The 20,301-nt window shown below is 37.0% G+C and overlaps 1 protein-coding gene across 1 annotated transcript in view; it reads left to right on the forward strand.

Moving 5' to 3' along the window:
* The window catches only part of PRRC1 (proline-rich coiled-coil 1), a 50,003-nt gene that overhangs the window by 7,939 nt on the left and 21,763 nt on the right, over positions 1–20,301 (forward strand). Inside the window, exons 2-7 of the mRNA XM_010846329.1 lie at positions 2,837–2,957; positions 4,061–4,450; positions 6,933–7,093; positions 9,944–10,046; positions 12,235–12,398; positions 20,075–20,178. Coding sequence (XP_010844631.1) covers positions 2,855–2,957; positions 4,061–4,450; positions 6,933–7,093; positions 9,944–10,046; positions 12,235–12,398; positions 20,075–20,178 — 1,025 coding nt within the window. The 5' untranslated portion in view covers positions 2,837–2,854. The remainder of the gene's footprint in view (positions 1–2,836; positions 2,958–4,060; positions 4,451–6,932; positions 7,094–9,943; positions 10,047–12,234; positions 12,399–20,074; positions 20,179–20,301) is intronic.

The following is a 20,301-nucleotide window of genomic DNA, read 5'->3' on the forward strand; positions in this document are numbered from 1 at the left end:
AGGGCCCTGAGCTGAGTTCCCTGTGTTACACTCTCCCCTCCCTATCTGTCCTACATGTGGAAGTGTGTATAGTCAGTCCTGCTCTGCAGCTTATCTCCCCCATGCCCTCTTCCCACCCCACCACCATGCCCACATGTCTCTTCTCTGTGTCTGCATCCCTGTTCCTACCCTGCAAACAGACTCGTCTGTACCATCTTTCTAGATTTCATACATATGTGTTAATTCAGGATATTTTTCTCTTTCTAACTGACTTTACTTTCTGTATGACAGACTTGGGTCTATCCCCGACCCAGTTTTGTTCCTTTTTATGACTAATATTCCATTGTGTGTATGTACCCCTACATCTTCTTTATCTATTCATCTGTTGATGGCCATCTAGGTTGCTTCCATGTCCTGGCTGTTGTAAATGGTGCTGCAGTGAGCATTGGGGTGCGTGTGTATTTTGAATTACGGTTTTCTCAAGAGTATGTGCCCAAATGGTGGGATTGCTGGATCATATGTTAGTTCTATTTTTAGTTTTCTAAGGACCCTCTATACGGTTCTGCTAGAAGCTCTATCAATTTACAGTCTCATAGTGTACGAAGGTTCCCTTTTCTTCACACCTTCTCCAGCATTTATTGTTTGTAGATTTTTTGATGATGGCCGTTCTGACCAGTTGTGAGGTAATATCTCATTGTATTGATTTGCATTTCTCTAATAATAAATGATGTTGAGCACTTTTTTATGTGTTTATTAGACATTTGTGTGTTTTCTTTGAAGAAGTGACTATTTAGGTCTTCCATCCATTTTTTGATTGGGCTGTTAATTTTTTTGATATTGATCTACATGATTTGCTTGTATATTTTGGAGATTAATCCCTTGTCCGTTGTTTCATTTGCAAATACTTTCTCCCATTCTAAGGAATGTCTTCTCATCTTGTTTATGGTTTCCTGCTTTGTAAAAGCTTTCTAAGTTTTATTAGGACCCATTTGTTTATTTTTGGTTTTATTTTTTTTTAGGAGGTGGGTCAGAAAGGATCCAGCTGCATTTTATGTCAGAATGTTTTATGTTTTCCTCTTAAGAATTTTATAGTGTCTAGACTTGCATTTAGATTTTTAATCTATTTTGAGTTTATTTTTTGATGGTGTTAGGAAATGTTCTAATTTCATTCTTTTACATGTAGCTGTCCAGTTTTCCCAGCACCCTTACTGAAGAGGCTGTTTTTCTCCATTGTATTGTCCTGCCTCCTTTGTCAAAGATTAGGTGCCCATTGGTGCTTCAGGTTATCTGTAGACATTGAACTGTATTTCTGTTTTTGTGCCAGTACTGTATTGTCTTGATTACTGTAGCTTTGGAGTACAGTCTGAAGTCAGGGAGCCTGATTACTCTAGCTCACTCTTTCTCAAGATTGCTTTGGCTGTTCGGGGTCTTTTGTGTTTTCATACAAATTGTAAAAATTTTTTGTTCTAGTTCTGTGAAAAATGGCATTGGTAGTTTAAGAGGGATTGCACTGAATCTGTAGATTGCTTTGGATAATGTGATCATTTTCACAATATTGATTATTCAGACGAAGAACTTAGTATAGCTCTGCGTCTGTTTGCGTTGTCTTTGATTTCTTTCATCAGGGTCTTATAGTTTTCTGCATACAGGTCTTCTGTCTCTGCAGGTAGGTTTATTCCTAGGTGTTTTATTCTTTTTGTTACAATGGTAAATGGGATTGTTTTCTTAATTTCTCTTTCTGATCTTCCATTGTTAGTGAGTGGAAATGCAGGAGATTTCTGTGTATTGATTTTGTACCCTGCAACTTCATTGGTTAGCTCTGGTGGTTTTCTGGTGGCATCTTTAGGATTTTCCATGTACACTACCATGTCATCCACAGTGAGTTTTATTTCTTCTTTTCCAATTTGTATTCCTTTTATTTCTTTCTCTTCTCTGATTTCTGTGGCTAGGACATCTAGAACGAACTATGTTGAATAATATTGGCCAGAGTGGGCACCCTAGTCTTGTTTAGAGAAAATGCTTTCAGTTTTTCACTGTTGAGAATAATGTTTGCTGTGGATTTGTCATATATGGCATTTACTGTGTTAAGGTAGGTTTGCTCTGTGCCCGTTTTCTGAAGCGTTTTTGTAATAAATGGGTATTGAAATTTGTTGGAAGCTTTTTCTGCATCTATTGAGATATTCCTATGATTTAGGCCTTCCATTTGTTAATATTGTGTGTCACATTGATTGATTTGCATATATTGAAGAATTCTTCCATCCCTGGGATTAAACCCCACTTGATCATGGTGTGTGATCCTTTAAATATATGGTTGGATTCTGTTTGCTAGTATTCTGTTGAGGATTTTCATGTCCATGTTCATCAGTGATGTTGGCCCGTAATTTTCCTTTTTGTGTGATGTCTTGGTTTTGGTATCAGTGATGGTGGCCTCACAGAATGAGTTTGGAAGTTTACCTTCCTCTGCAATTTTCTGGAAGAGTTTGAGTAGGATAGGTGTTAGCTCTTCTCTAAATGCTTTATTTGCTAACTATACAAGCTAAAGCTGAAACTCCAGTACTTTGGCCATCTCATGTGAAGAGTTGACTCATTGGAAAGGACTCTGATGCTGGGAGGGATTGAGGGCAGGAGGAGAAGGGGACGACAGAGGATGAGATGGCTGGATGGCATCACCGACTCGATGGACGTGAGTCTGAGTGAACTCCGGGAGTTGGTGATGGACAGGGAGGCCTGGCGTGCTGCAATTCATGGGGTCGCAAAGAGTTGGACACGACTGAGCGACTGAACTGAACTGATACAAGGTTTAAAAGTATACTTTTTATTACTGTGTAATCTTTATTACATTTTAATATTTTTACAGTTGTACTGAAATTGAAAAATGATGGAAGAAAGTGGAATAGAGACAACGCCACCTGGGACCCCCCCACCGAATTCTGGGGGCCTGGCTTCTGCTGCGCTCTCCTCCTCCCCGGCTCCTTTAGGTACGTGCAGTTGTCTAGCGTCAGTGGGTTTTGAGGAGAGTCAGGATACTGTCGTCTTTTCTGAGAGTCATTTAACAAAAGCCTAGAGACATACCTCAGAGATACTGTGAGTTCAGTTCCAGAACACTGCAGTAAAGCAAGTCACATGATTTTTTTTATTTCCTAGTGCATATAGAAATTACGATTGCACCATACTGTAGTCTGTTAAGTGTGTAATAGATTATGCCTATGTCTAAAAAGAAAACAATGTACCCACTTCAAAATGTACCCACTTCAATTAAATACTTTGCTAAAGCATTGCTTTAAAATGCTGGCTATCATCTGGGCATTCAGCAAGTTGTAATCTTTTTGCAGTGCCAAAGATCAGTGATCATGCATCACCATAACAAATACAATAATAATGTGAAATGTGAAATATTTTGAGTGGTACCAGAATGTCACACAGAGACACAAAGAACAAATGCTGCCGGGTAAAACGGCACCGATAGACTTGCTTGACGTAAGGTTTGCTGCAAACCTTCAATTTGTAAAATGACGCAAAATAACGTGAGGTGTGCCTATATATTAAAACTTTTGTAATCTTTGCCAGGATGAAGGTAAATAGCCTTTTTTATTTAAGCCCAAAGGCAGAAAACATCTTTGTTTTGCTTTAATTTTTATTTTTTGTTTTCATATTAACTAGAAATCATCTTTGTTATGACAGAAATATCCTAAAAAGCGCATTAGCTTTGTCTAATGTTCTGTGACTTCGTGGAGATTAACCTTCTGACCAAAGTTTTTGAGCCCTAAATTGTGAGGTTTTATGCTTGTATTAGCAGAAATGAAAAGCAGGTCTGTTTTATTAAAAGCACAACAAAACAAACAGAAACACAAAGATGTGCAATACCATAACTTAATTTTATATACCTGCTGCTTTTACTGATGGGAATTGAAAGTCATTTGCACTCAGTCATACTCACGTATTGTTAATTATGTATTTAAAGATAACTCTTGGGAATAGGGTCTGTTAAATTTAAAAATTTTCCAAGATGGTAATAAGAGACTTTGAAAACTAAGTGAAAAGCATGTCACTGACGTGTGATTTTCCCTCCCCTCTTTCCTAGCCGCAGCCAGCACCTTCTCTTCTCCAAGCGCCTCCTCTGTGCAGAGCCTGCCGCCTCAGGTGTACTCCACCCCGCAGCCGTCCCTGCCTCCTGTGCAGCCTGCGGCACCCTTGCCCTTTGTGCCATCTTCACCAGTTCCTTCCGTTCCTCCGCTCGTTACCTCTCTGCCACCTCCTGCTTCTCCACCTACGGCTGCTGCCTTCAGTCATCCTCCTCTATCCCACTTCCCGCCTTCCACCTCTGCCCCAAACACTCTCTTATCTGCACCCCCTTCGGGTCCTCCCACTTCGGGATTCTCTGTTGGCTCAACTTACGACATTACGAGGGGACATGCAGGAAGAGCTCCACAGACACCCCTGATGCCATCGTTTTCTGCACCTCCAGTGACAGGTATTCTCTCATTGACACTTTGAAACAGGTGGCTGGCTATAGGGAATGTATTATCTGTTTTTTTGTTTTTTTTTTTTTTAAACAGCTTTATTGAGGTGTAATTCCCATACAATTCACTTTGACATGTACAGTTTAATAGTTGTTACTATATTTACCAAGTTGTGCAGCCATCACCACAGTCAATTTTAGAACCTTTTAATCACCCCCAAAGAAACTGCACACCTGTTAGCAGTCACTCCATACATCTCCCAATCCTCATGGTTCTCAGAACCACTAATCTACTTTCTGTTTCTGTAGATTTGCTTGTTTTGGACATTTCACATAAATGGACTTGTATTAATATGTAGTCTTTTGTGACAGGCCACCTTCACTTAGTGTGATGTTTTCAAGATTCATCCATGTTGTAACAGGTGTCAGAGCATTCTTCCTTTCTAGGACTGGATTATATGCCATTGTATGGATATACCATGTTTTTATTTATTCATCAGTTGGTAAACTGTTGGGTTGTTTCCACTTTGTGGCTATGGTGAGTACTGATTTTATGAACCTTGGTGTGCAAGTTTTACATGGAAATGTTTTCATTTCTCTTGAGTATGTACCTAGGTTCAGAATTGCTGAGTTTTTTTTTTTTTTTCCTGAAGGGCTTCATTTTTTTTTCCTAAATAAATTGAAGTAAAGTTGCTTTATAACACTGTGTTAGTTTCAGGTATACAGCATAGTTACTCGGTTATACATATATCTATATCTATTCTTTTTCAGATTCTTTTCCAATATAGGTTATTACAAGATATTGAGTAGAGTTCCCTGTGCTATACAGTAGGTTCTTGTTATTTATCTGTTATATATACATAGTAATGTTTTTCTGTTAATCCCAAACTCCTAATTTATCCCCTCCTCTTCGCCTTTGATAACCATCAATTTGTTAATTTTTAGTATGTCTGTGAGTTTGTGTTGTGAATAAGTTCATTTGCATCATGTTTTTAAATTCCACATATAAGTAATAACGTGATATTTGTCTTTGTCTAATTTACTTCACTTAGTATGATAATTTCTAGGTTCATCCATGTTGCTGCAAATGGCATTATTTCATTCTTTCTTTATGGCTGAGTAATATCCCATTGTGTATACATATACCACATCTATTGAATCATCTGTTGATGGACATTTAGGTTGCTTCCGTGTCTTGGCTCATGTAAATAGTGCTGCTGTTGGGATGCATGTCAGAATTGCTGACTTTAGTACAACTATCAGACTATTGTCTAAAGCAGCTGCACCATTCATTTTACTTTCTTAGCAGCAGTAAAGGAGGGTTCTTGTTACTCTGCATGAATGTTTTATTCCCTTTGATTTTCAGAGCTTTCTATTTTCATTTAAAGTATTAAAATAAAATTGATGTTACTTAATATACGATTTTTATATGATATAAAACTTAGAACATGGTTAGTATGTGAAAGCAAAAGTCGCTCAGTTGTGTCTGACTCTGTGACCCCATGGACTGTACAGTCCATGGAATTCTCCAGGCCAGAATGCTGAAGTGGGTAGCGTTTCCCGTCTCCAGGGGAATCTTCCCAATGCAGGGATCCAGTCCAGGTCTGCGTTGCAGGCAGATTCTTTACCAGCTGAGCCACGAAGGAAGGGAAATGTAAGACAAAATTACAAAATTTTGTCCTAACATTTTGTGTGGTTATAGAGAAACACCAAGGTGAAGTCTGAGTTTAGCTTTACTTAAAAATTATCAGAACTGAACAATCCAGGGAGTAGTTTTATTTAGCCATGTAAAAGTTCAAAATCAAGTAAGTGTATGTACCGTAAGTTGGTGGTGTCAGACTATTTTATTTTCTAGGTCAAGAACACCTAGAAATGGCTGTTCTTTGGCTTCCCTGGAATGGTTGTTGGAAATCAGTATTAAAACTTCATCCTGTCATATTCTTCCTATTGTTTCTCTGATTTTAGGAAAAGAAACAACTTTGTTGTGATTTTTTTTTTAAATCCAGTTTGGATTATCTACTTTAACAAAAATTTTTGCCAAGTGCAGGTATGACACCCATGTGTATATATGTGTGGATTTTCTTTTTTAGTTAAAATATTGTATATGGATATGTTTACTAATTTTTATTTTCATTTTGTATAATGAGCTTGAGTGCTTATATCAGCTATTTTTATGCCTTAAGGAGAATCAGGCTGTAGCTGTTTGCATCCATGTGCTACATTGGGCAAACATGAAGTACTTTTGGGTATATTTTTTTGTCCATTTTCAGGGCACTAGATAATAAGCCTAAGAAGAAGGAAAGAAATTTCTTTTTTGGAGTTTGTATAATTTAGGTGATTCTTTGAATTCATATCTCAGTGTTGAAATGCCTGAGTGTATAGTAACATGATTAAAGCTGTTTTGAACTACTCATTTCATATGTTGTAGCATCTTTTTTATAGGAGATATTTTATGGAATAAATTACATATGTAAACATTTTTGCCATTAACTAGGTATTTTGCCAACTCCTATTACTCAGCAAGCCGGTTTGACATCTGTGGCACAGGGAACTGGAACCACATCAGCCATCACTTTCCCAGAGGAGCAGGAAGACCCTAGAATTGGTAGAGGTCAGGATGAAGCTTCAGCTGGTGGACTCTGGGGTTTTATTAAGGTAAGGGGTATTTACTTTAAAAACCGTGTGTAAGTTTTTAATTATAAAACTTAAGAGAATTTTGAAAATAAAAAAGAATAGTATAAGGAAAAATCATTGTAAAATATCTTTTTAGTCTTATTACACTTTTTCTGGGCTTCCCTGATAGCTCAGTTGGTAAAGAATCTGCCTGCCATGCAGGAGACCCCGGTTTGATTCCTTGGTCCAGAAGGTCCGCTAGAGGAGGGATAGGCTACCCACTCCAGTATTCTTGGGCTTCCCTTGTGGCTCAGCTGGTAAAGATTCCACCTGCCATGCGGGAGACCTAGGCTCGATTCCTGGGTTGGGAAGGATCCCCTGGAGAAGGGAAAGGCTACCCACTCCAGTATTCTGGCCTGGAGAATTCCATGGACTGTATAGTCTATGGGGTTGCAAAGAGTCGAACATGACTGAGTGCCTTTCACTTTCACTATTCTTTTTCTATAGTTCCTCTTAGTCTTCTGGATGTGCATATCTAGGTAAATATATCTCTTTAATTAAAAGCAAAGTGGAGTAGGGACATGTGGACACAATTTTGTGTCTTTCGTGTATCTTAACTTAGTGATCATGAACATCTTCCCAGCCATAAAATATTCTTCAGTCTACTTTGCCCAGCATGTTATTCATTGCATTTATTTCCCATGTTTTATTTCACTAACCTGTTATTGGCTTTTTCTGGTTGTAATTCTTATTAATAAAATTATGATGAGCCTCTTGTATGCAAATCTTTGTGTACCTCTGCTTTATCAGAGTTAATTCCTAATAAATGTCAGTGTGAACATTTTAAAAACTACAGATATATATTGCTCTTCAGGTAAATTATAACAGAACACCCCGCTGTAAGATCTTTCACTTGCGAGAAGTGATTATTAATTGAAATATAGTATTTTCTAATTTGATAGGCAAATAATACCTTGTTTAAATTTACATTACTTTGTTACTGAATTTGAGTTTTTTTTTAACTGTGATTTTTGACCATTTGTATTTTTCTTTTGTGAAGTCTGTATTCATATTCTTTGCCCAGTTTTGAATTGGGATTACTTTCTTTAGTGACTTCATAATAACTCTTAATATTTTATTTTATGCTGTCATACATTGCCATATTCTCCATTTTTATCATACATTTCAACTTTATTATGCTTTATTGACACAAAATCTTCTAAATTTTTGGGAGTCATTTATATGAGTTTTTTTAAATGATAAAAATGACCTTTACCTACTACAGTTTGATAATTGTTTTTTTATGATTTCTTTTAATTTTCTTATGGCAGTATTTTTTTTACCATACCATTTGATATAGCTGATAACTTTAATATATTATGGAGGTGGAAATCAAACTTACTTTTTTCCCAACCACTTAATCGAGTATTCTAAAATCATATCCCAGTGATTTGATATGTCACCTTCATCTTAGTTACTAAATTGTGTGTGATAATGTCAGTTAGTGGGCTCTGTATTTTATTCCACTGCTCTGCCTGTCCTTGCAGCAGTACTGCACTATTTTAATAATTGTAACTGTTTGTTACATTAATATTTATTGAAAGCCTACTCTGTGCTGAGGTGGGGATCGGAGTATCTGTTGAGTCAGATAGAAAGGTGGGTTCTCAGTCTTTGCATTCTTAAAGACAGATCAGCACTTGATTGTATAAGTTTTCTGTTTTTCTCTTCAAAATTTTTCTGTACCGGTATTTTCCATTTATTTTTCTTAACCACTTTCTTAAATGATTCCAAAGTCACTTTGTCAATCAAGTTCCCTTCAGTAGTCTGAGGGTTTGGTTGCAATTTGATTATACATTAAACATAATTTTTGATTGTTAGGTAGTTACGCTGATTTACAGCATTTGAGCTTTATGTATTAGAAAGATGGCATTTTTTCTAAGCTTCTATCACTTTGTGCTTTTTAAACGTTTTCTTTGTGTAGGAACTATCACTTCTTTTTCTTGTTAAGAGCCTGTGTTTGCATGTCAATTACCAGTTGTAATAGTTCAGCTGTACAGATTTTGTAAATAACTCTTCTAATGTTCAGCGTAAGATGAGTTGACAGTCTTAAATATCAATGTTATGAAGACATTTTTGTTTTGAATCACCTTAGTTTAATGGTAGTTGAGACAGGTGGAATCATGGCCTGTTAACCAGATGCCATCTCAGGAGGCATTGCTCCCTCTAAGTCTGTTTGACTGTGGGAGAAGCATAGATGAAAGGAACTCCTCAGATCTGGTTCTTTCTATCTACTAGTGTGGTTTTAAGAATTCAGAGGAATAGGTCTGACTTTTTTAAAAGTGAGAGTTTGGGAACAAGACAAATAGGAAGTAGGAAAAAAGAAAACTTTCATAGAATATAAAATATTATATATTAAAGTAATAAGTAATTTTTCTGGGAAGTAAAGATAAATTTTTTTTTACTATTAGGGAACAAAATATGAGTCTTTGGAGAAACACTTGATTACAGTCTTTATTTGGGACCCTAATGGACAAGTTTTGCCTAGTCTTTTATATAGATAACTAATAATGAAATGAAGTAAAAATATATGTTTACATAGAAATGAAATTAACATATGTGCATACACATATGCTTATATACAATAAACATACTTTCAAGGTCAGTGCTGCTTGAAATGGGGTCTGTTGGTTGCTGTCAATCCACAATGAGATAAAGAGAAGTTGAGAGGAAGTGTTTTGAAATTTCATAGCAATTTGACATTGCCATAACCTTATTTTTCTTACACTTTAGAGAAGCATAGGTCTGCAGTGCATTGGAAAATTAAAGTTTGTTTCACCGTCACAGTGATTTTTGCTTAGAATGTGTATTCACATGTGAATTTGTTCTGTGCAGGGTGTGGCTGGGAACCCTATGGTGAAATCTGTGCTCGATAAAACAAAACATTCGGTAGAAAGCATGATTACAACGCTGGACCCTGGCATGGCTCCGTATATCAGTATGTACTTAAACTAGAGCAGCATCTGCCATGTAAAGTATGTGCTCATGTCAGCCACTGAGTGTAATCTTATAGGTCTTATAATCAGTGGCAATCCTATGTTCTTACGTTGATTGTTAGTCTTGGTGCTTTTAATTCATGTTTTCCTTAGTCATTAAAATTTTTGAAAACGTCACAGCATGAACTTTGCAGGAGTAAAAATTTGAATTATTAGTATACTTGCTGATTTTAATTATAAATATGGTTAGTGTTGCTTTATATGGATTTTACTATCACTATTGACATTTGAGGTGTTGCTTTGTTCATATTTGGCTTTTGACATTTCTTCAGTTATCTACTTTAATTACATGTGGTTATGTGTAACTCAGGAATAAACTTTTTAGAGGCTGTTAATCTGTTTACTAATAATATCTCATTACTGAGGTTTGCTAGGGAAGCTATTTTAATTTTAACCACCTTAGAACCCTCATTACCAAGAATTTTCCAGATGGTTAATGTACATATCCAATAAGTGAAATAACATAATCTCTCAGCAGGATTTATGACCAATTATTAGTAAATCTATTGAAGATAATAATTTAGTGGCCAAAGCTGTGCACCAGATACTTGAACAGAGATTTTTCAGTAGCAATAAAAAGTTAATAACTTTCTCAAGTCTTGAGTCTCTTGATAATTGACTGTCTAGTAAATGTCAAAAGACAAGACCTACTAATGGTAACTACCATTTATTAAATATGATCTGCCAGGTACTAATTCTCATAAGAGATCTGCAAGCTAGGTGTTATTTTCCTCAAGTTTTAGATGAGGAACTTGTGTTCGGAGAAATTTATTATTATTCTCTGTCATACAACTTGGTGGCGCTAACAGCCACTTTGCTTCCCTTTAAGTAGAAAATTGAATCAAAGAATTCAGCTGAATTAGTCTCTGTGTTTCTAATTGTCACGATTTAGAATGGGACCCTACCATATATATTGATTTTATATATTCATAGTAATCAAGTTTGATATAATTTGTAGTATATATATTCTTTTCACAGGATCTTATTTTTAATGAGAAAAAAAAAAGAATTAGCATTTTTGGAGCTCTTGTTGTTTTAATGGGTATTGTGTTAGACCCATTACCTATTTGAAGCATTTACCTTTTTAATCCTTAGAGCAAGCTCTGTGAGGTGGCAGGAATTTTTCTGTAAGGAAACAAGCTCCGTGACTTCCCCAAGGTAACAGAGCCAGTAAATGATAAAATCGGGACTCAAACCCAAGAGTTTCTTCAGGCCTAGTACTCTGCATGACATCTAGAAAAAGGAAAAAAAAAAAAAAAGAGAAAGATACAAAATGAAATTTCTATTATTAGCAGATAAAAAGCAGTAAGACTTGAGTGTGAAAAAGCTATTGACAGCAAAAACTAGACCATTTGGATCTAACAAAACTCTAGCCGAACTTAACCATCTTTTTATACAAATATTTTAGAAATCACTATAACAATTTCAAATGTATCAAGAAAGCATAGGAACTATTAGAAATGGATTTTAACACAGTTTAGGTTTCTACATTTTTTTTTAATGAGCTGTCTTTATAATCATTAAAAGTGACATGAGTCATCACAAAGTGAACAGCTTTTTGAGCTGAAGCCTAATGGAACAGTACTTTGCTTGGGTCAAGAGCTATATTCCACATGGAGGGGAAAAAAAGACATATTCTTTTTCTTTCCTATGTAACCCATTGCTTTTAGGTTTTGATGACTTAAATTCCAATAAAGATGGGATCTGTGGAACATTATTCCAATCAGGAAAAAGTCCATAATAAAAAGCTCAGATATTTGGAAAATACTTTAAACTGCTCCAAAAGACACCTACTAAGGAACAGCATAGTGTTGTTTCAAGAGCAAAATGTTTCACAGCTTTTTTGAGAAATCTCGAAACAAGATGTTAGATGACAGGGTGAAGTGTGTGTGCTTACTTCACATGGTAGAGTCAAAATGTACAGGCCTAGGGTGGAGTCCTGATATCATTGCTAAGTAGCTGTGTTACCTTGGGCAAGACCTTGTTGGCCTCAGTTTCTCAGCCAATTAAAAGGTTAATCTATATCTTACGTCGTTTTGCCAGGTTGGTACTAATTATGTCATAAAATGTTAGTGCATGTAGTAATTACAAGAATTTCATTAATTTGAATTTTTCTTCTGATCTTTTTAGAATCTGGAGGTGAACTGGATATTGTAGTGACCTCGAATAAAGAAGTAAAAGTTGCTGCCGTCCGAGACGCCTTCCAGGAGGTCTTCGGCCTCGCTGTGGTTCTAGGGGAAGCCGGGCAGTCCAACATTGCCCCACAGCCAGTGGGCTACGCAGCGGGATTAAAAGTGAGTAATAGAGCATCTGTTTAGGATATGGAAACTGCTGGCTTATTTTTTCATAATTCTGATGATAATTCTGTGGTCTCTGTGGAGTTGTTGGGTTTTTACATACTGAAATACTGATTTGGTTTTTAATTGGACAACTCTCTAGTGTTACAACGATAGTGGAATTTTAAAGAAACCTAAAAATATGTTTTGATTATTGGGAGCAGGGTTTTAAATTTACCTGGCGAGTCCCCCTTTTCTCTTGTACTTGGTAAGAGGAACTCAGCCACTCACCGAAAAATCTTTCTTAGCTTGCTTACTTTGAGTCTTCTCTTTCTTTGTCCTTTTAACTGATTTACCTTAGAGACCCAACTACCTGGCAAGTTATAGGCACAATGCCTGTGTATAACCAGAGTGTGCCAGGGTCTCACCAGCATGTAGAAACCTATTAAATCTTATAACGCACTCACCAAAAGTAAGACACTGCTGTACTTTTTGGTAAAGGAAGATGACCTTGTGATTGCATCTGCAGGTGTCTATAATCCTTACATAATAGTGGCAGATGATAGAATGGCTTATTTTGAAGACAGATTTCATACACTTGCATACTCACACCTCCACTTGAATCGCACATACTTGGTCTTCTGGCCTATAATCATTAAAAACAAACAAACAAAAAACTGTCAGTTATCCAAACCAATCCTATTACCATACTAGACGTAGTCCCCCTTAGCCTTCTAGGTGCTAAGTTCCGAGAGTTCTGCCCTCCCTCTCATACATGTTTTATCATCACCATCAGTATACAGACATGCAAGAACAAGTGAACAATTCATCAGCGTACAAACACTGCTCCCACCTTAAAAAGAAAAACCAAAGAAAACCTTAGTTTTTTACCCCTGTTTCCCCATCACCTCCTACCTTAGCTTTTTGCTTCATTTTGCAGCAAAACTTCCAGAGTTACCAACACTTTTATCTCTAGTTCTTTGCTTCATATTGTCTTAACAGTCCCTTCAGTCAGGGTGTCACCTCCCACCACTCCACTGAGGATGTGCTCTCAAGGTCACCAGTGTAGTTCCATCTTCTTTGCTCTAGCATGGGCTTTAAGACTCCTCCGTAATGTCTTTATGCTCATGGATGCCACGCTTGGTTTCCTCCCTGCCTCTCTAGTTCCTTTCTGCTTTCTTTGTCGGTGCCTCCTTTTCTCCTCAGCCTCTTGATGATCCCTGTCCCCTCTTCTGTGTTCACTGTCCTGATGATCTCATCCAGTCCCATGGCTTTGAATAGCCGCTGTGTGCTGACAGATTTGAGTTTATGTCTCCAGCATACACCTCTCATGTAAACTAGGTTTATATAAAAGTTGCCTTTTTGACACCTTCACCTGAATGTCTCAATACATCTAGTCCTCAACTACTTTTCTTTCCTTCTGATCTGTTTCCCCAAGATTTCTCCATCTCAGTTGATGACATCTGTGTCCTTCCATTTTCTCAGGTGAGAAACCTGGAGTCATCCTTGACTTCTCTCCTTACCCACGTCCAACTCATCAAGAAATCTTGTTCACTATACGTTCAAAATACATCCAGCATCTGACTGCTTGTCAGTGTCTTCATTGCCCCCACCCTGGGTAAAGCCATCACAAGGTCTTGCTGAAATCTTGCATTCACCTTCTAACAGGTTGTCAGTTTCTACCCTTGTAGCCCTGTAGGTTATCTTCAACAGAGGAGCCAGGATAATTCTTTCAGCACACTAGGTCAACTTTTCAGAACTTTGTTTCCCTTAGTATAAAAATCCAAATTTCTTACCGTGCTTTCCACAGCACCATATGACCTGGCTGAATTGGCCTTTTTTTTTTTTTTCCTGATTGAAGTATAGTTGATTTTCATTGTTCCTGGTGTATAGCAAAATAATTCAGTTATACCATATATATGTGTGTGTGTATTCTCTTTTAGATTCTTTTCCATTATAGGTTATTAGAAGATACTGAGTATAGTTCCCTGTGCTATACAGTAGGTTCTTATTGTTTATTTGTTTTGTATATATATAGTGTGTATCTGCTAATCCCAAAATGAAAGAGAAAGTGAAGTCAGTTGTGTCTAACTCTTTGTGACCCCATGGACTGTAGCCTACCAGGCTCCTCAGTCCATGGGATTTTCCAGGCAAGAGTACTGGAGTGGGCTGCCATTTCTTTCTCCAAGGGATCTTCCCAATCCAGGGATCGAACCTGGGTCTCCTGCATTGCATACAGACACTTCACCATCTGAGCCACCAGGGAAGCCTAATCCCAAACTCCTAATTTATTCCGCATCCCCTTTCTTCTTTGGTAACCATAAGTTTGTTTTCTATATCTGTGAATCTGTTTCTGTTTTGTAAATAAGTTCATTTGTACTTTTTTTTTAAATTTCACATAAGCAATATCATGTTTGTCTTTCTCTGATTTACTTCACTTTGTGTCATAATCTTTTAGGTCTGTCATTTTAATGCAAATGGCAGTGCCACATCTTATTTATCCATTCATCTATTGATGAACATTGGGGTGTATGTATCTTTTCAAGATAGAGTGTTTTTGTCTTTTCCAGATATACGCCCAGGAGTAGGGTTGCTGAATCACATGGTAATGCTGTTTGTAAGTTTTTTAGGAAGCCTCCCTACTATTCTCACAGTGGCAACACCAGTGGTCTTCTGTTGTTCCTCTGGCTTCGTCTCTAGTCTTCCCCCTTGCTCCCTCCATGCCAGCTGTATTGGCCTCCTTGCAGGTCTTATCCTTGTCTAACAGGCTGCTCTCTTGCAGCCTTTCCACTAGCTCTCTGTGAGACACTTTTCTCACATACCTACTTGGTTGACTCCCTGACCTCCTTCTAGTCTTCACGTCTTCCCTGTGCAGCGAGGCCTGTCCTGACTGCCTGGTTTAGTACTGCAGGCTGCTGCCACTGATCCTGCACTCCTGATCCCTCTAACCCTCCTTTTTGTTTTTCCTCCTATAGCATTCAGCATTTTCTGATCTACTATATAATTTATATTATTTTTATTTTTAATGCTTTTTTTCCCACTAGAATTTAAGGTCTACAGGAGCATAGATCTTTGTTTTATTTACAGATATGAACTCTAGAATATTGCCTTGTTTTGTTTTTTTTTTAAATGAATATCTAGCAGCCTTATTGAGGTAATTTGGTATCAAGCCACAAACAGTACAATTGAAAGTGCTAGGGTAAACTTTTAAAAGTAATTTTCTCAACTAAACAGTCTAATGCAAAAGACGTTTTCACTCTGGGAGCTGTTTCAAACTTTGGGGTAAACAAACCTTACCAGAACAGATATTTCCCTTAAGAGAGCTCTAGCTGCCCATCTGCTGCCATGCTGTGATAGTGCCTTTGCCATCAGACAGCACACTGTCTTCACACTTGTCTCTGTGCGCTTCTGGTGAGACACAAAGACTCTGCAAGGTCAAGGTAGACCCAGAGAGTTTTTAGGAACTCAGCTTCTCCTTCCTCAGTTTCCACATGTGTTCTTTCCTAAAATGTTCTGACTGAATACGTACTTGTAATGGAATCTCCTTTCTCATCTCCTCTTTATAAGCTCTGCCCTCTCCCAGTAGAAAATAAAGACATATCTCATGTCCCCAGATTACCTCAGAACATTAAATCCTCCCGAGTGTCATCCAAAGGGACAATTCCGAATAACGTTTTGGATGTTATGGACGCAAATGACACAGTGACTCAGTAAAATCTTCTGGCAAGTCATGTGGTTTCTGATTGTTCTGGAAAAAAACAGAAAAAGGACCAGATAAAGTTGTCAGCTGATAAGTCGTTAATACTTTCTAATGATAGATCACTACATGATTTTTGGAATGTAACTCAGAATTTCATGGTTTTTAAGGCTTGAGTCTTCAATATTTTGTTGTGCTAAATATCATTACATCAAAGATATTTCAGATAACTAGATACTGAACTTGAAAGGCTGATGGAGATTTTTTTCTGTAAAAACCTAATTTTATGAACATAGTTTAGTTTATGTTGTGATTTTGCTATTATTTGACAGATTTGTTTTAGTATTGGTTTTTGCCCTTCAAATTTAGACATCGTTTCCTTTTCCACAGTCTTTAATACAAGCTTCAAATTCATTGAAACTGATATAAATATCAAACTAATTAGTAATTTTATCAGTTGTTTATTTTGGGTACACTAGAGGGAGCTAATGAGAAGAAAATAAAGCAGAGTATTAAAATTTCAAACCAGATTTTTTTCTATCCATCTGCTTTTATTTGAAGTGAATGGTTTTTTGAACTAAACCTAAGTTTTCCTTTATGCATATGAAATTGTTTCAGTTCAGTTCAGTTGCTCAGTCGTGTCTGACTGTGACCCCATGGACTGCAGCATGCCAGGCCTGCCCGTCCATCACCAACTCCCAGAGCCTGCTCACACTCATGTCCATTGAGTAGATGATGCCATCCAACCATCTCATCCTCTGTCATCCCCTTCTCCTCCTGCCTTCAATCCTTGCCATCATCAGGGTCTTTTCAAATGAGTCAGTTTGCATCAGGTGGCCAAAATATTGGCATTTCAGCTTCAGCATCAGTCCTTTCAATGAATATTCAGGACTGATTTCCTTTAGGATGGTCCGGTTAGATCTCCTTGCAGTCCAAGGGACTCTCAAGAGTCTTCTCCAACACCACAGTTCAAAAGCATCGATTCTTCGGCACTCAGCTTTTTATAGTCCAACTCTCACATCCATAGATGACTATTGGATAAACCATAGCTTTGACTAGGCAGACCTTTGTTGGCAAAGTAATGTCTCTGCTTTTTAATATGTTGTCTAGGTTGGTCATAACATTTCTTCCAGGGAGCAAGCATCTTTACATTTCATGGCTGGAGTCACCATCTGCAGTGATTTTGGAGCCCAAAAAATAAAGTCTGTCACTGTTTCCATTGTTTCCCCATCTATTTGCCATAAAGTGATGGGACCAGGTGCCATGATCTTAGTTTTCTGAATGCTGAGTTTTTAGCCAACTTTTTCACTCTCCTCTTTCACTTTCATCAAGAGGCTCTTTAGTTCTTCGCTTTCTGCCATAAGGGTGGTGTCATCTGTATATCTGAGGTTATTGATATTTCTCCCAGCAATCTTGATTCTAGCTTGTGCTTCATCCAGCCTGGAATTTCACGTGATGTACTCTGCATATAAGTTAAATAAGCAGGGTGACAATACACAGCCTGCCAGTTCTAACTGTTGCTTCCTGACCTGTGTACAGATTTCTCAGGAGGCAGATCAGGTGGTCTGGTATTCCCATATCTTGAAGAATTTTCCACAGTTTATTGTGATCCACACAGTCAAAGGCTGTGGCATAGTCAGTAAAGCAGAAGTAGATGTTGTTCTGGAACTCTCTTGATTTTTTGATGTAAGGAAATTAATCAGCCATAATTAAAGTTAGGAAGCTCCCAAGACTTCTCTAATGCTAAGTATTACTTTTACTGAAAAACCAAGTATATTTATGACCACTGTCTTATAGGTTATATTCAACAGACATGTTGTTACTATCCATTAGAAATTATGAAGAAGTGTGGAATCCAAGTTGCTTAGTTTAAGCTCTCAGAGCACAGTGTAACCTCTAGAGGCCTTTCTGCATCTTATTTCAGTTCTGAGATAATTACTTCAAATTAACCAAGCCTTTAAACTACCTAGTTTTTTATTCTCCTTCACTGCTAAGTTCCCTGGTAGCTCAGACAGTAAAGCATCTGCCTACAATGTGGGAGACCAAGTTCGATCCCTGAGTCAGGAAGATCCTCTGGAGAAGGAGATGGCAACCCACTCTAGTACTCTTGCCTGGAAAATCCCATGGATGGAGGAGCCTGGTAGGCTATAGTCCATGGGCTCACAAAGAGTCAGACATGAGTGAGTGACTTCACTTTCACTGCTGAAAAATAAAATTAAAATTCCCTTTTCAAAACATGGGACTAATATTAAAGTGTCTCTACTTGTGACTCTAAAAGATGTGCATTTAAGTAAATGCTGTGGTCAGAGGAGGAGAGAGGCTGATTTACCTGCTCTGCATATTCTGGATTCCATGAATAAAAACAAGAAGTAAACTTGTCTTCCCAACTCACCATCCTATCTTTCATAGGTGCTAATTCAGTTCAGGTAAATATTTTGTGAACCTTATGCAGTATAAGCCCTGTGCTATAGGGTAGTTAAAAATGAACTGACTGAGTTTCTGTTTCCTTGGGAGCATGAAATCTAGGACTATTTTTTAATGGTACATAGTTGAGATACCATCTTTAAAAAGTTGCGAATGAATCTCTATAAACAGCCCACTAATCCCTGTATAGCTTTTACTGAATTAACATTTATTTAAACATTTTTAGAATAAAAATTAGCCATAACTACCTTTTGGGAGGAGTGAATTAGGCAGATGTACTTTATCCTATACAAAGAATTAAGTTCATCTTAGCTGTTGTATTTTCTTCCAAATTCAGAAGTGATCTCCACATTCAATTTGGTGATGCCTAACGTTAGTGCTGTAGGCCTTTAGAAGCCCTTGATGTTTCTCTTGTTCACTTTTTCATGTTGTAAGTTCTTACTGAGTACCTGTTAAGTTAGATGTTGTGCTAGGTAGCCGAGATTCAAGAGTAAGCAGAAATACAGCTTGATTCCATTGTAGTTTAAATCACATCTTCTTTCATCTTTCATGTTTAGTAACTAATGACAAGTTGGTTTACATGTTCTCACTTCTTTTTTTTTATTTGTCTCTGAAATAAATTCTATTGTTTCTAAAAGTGCCCTGGCTTTCTTAATTTTTGTTTTTGAAGAATTGACCTCATAATCTCATTCACTGCTTAGTGCTGCTGTTCATGATAAAAATAGGTGTATTATCCATGACTAGTTTTACTCAGAAGTGTTTATGTAGCTTTTTGAACTCATTCTCATATCATTTATGAGTACTTGTATGAAGCGATTAAAATGAAAGTAGTAAATGGCAGCCTTGTCCTTGCTAATCCAGCTTTTAGTTTCCTACTACAGATATATATTTCATTCATGATTTTTGAGTTATCTGTATAGTATTCTCAGCCCCTCAGTTTTATTTCATAAATGGCAATTATTTTCTTGATTAAGCTTTGGTGTAATGAATACACTGCAGTTAAAAAAACTGTCATTTTGGTGCATATTTTAAAAGTGAAGTCGCTTATTTGTGTCCGACTCTTTGCAACCCCATGGACTGTAGCCTACCACGCTCCTCCATCCATGGCCATATATATAAAAGGACTCAGAAGAGAAAAAAACATATTTACTATTGATAAGATTGCTTACCTAGAAAAATTTGAGAGAATCAACCAAAGAACTACTAGGATTGAAACATTTAAGATGGCCTCTTGCCAGAGGCCATTAAAAAACATTAAAAAACACCTAGTTTTCTTATATTAGTAATAACCAATTAGACCATGGAATATAAAATTATTCATTCCACAATAGCAACCAAAATAATAATGCATATAGGAATAACTTGGAGGATGTGTTGCAGACTATCAGTACTAAGGGGAATATGAGTGAGCCTCTTCACTATTTACTCTCTGTTGTTCTGTATGTTTTCATGTTTATAATGAGTATATATGTATTTGGGTATAAATGTGTACACATATTACTTATATAATCAATTAGCATATTTAATACTGATTAACTTGAAATAGTTTCTAATATACGCTGTTTCTATTCAGGGTGCCCAGGAACGGATAGATAGTTTGCGTCGAACTGGAGTGATTCATGAAAAACAGACTGCTGTGTCAGTAGAAAACTTCATAGCAGAATTGCTTCCTGACAAGTAAGAGGCTTTTTTTTTTTTTTTTTAAAGCATAGTTATAATTGTTTTTTTCTTTCTTTTTTTTTTTTTTTAAATTTTATTTTATTTTTAAACTTTACAATATTGTATTAGTTTTGCCAAATA

This window comes from Bison bison, unplaced genomic scaffold, assembly GCF_000754665.1.
Source record: "Bison bison bison isolate TAMUID 2011002044 unplaced genomic scaffold, Bison_UMD1.0 scf7180017864235, whole genome shotgun sequence".
NCBI classification, from domain to species: Eukaryota; Metazoa; Chordata; class Mammalia; order Artiodactyla; family Bovidae; genus Bison; species Bison bison.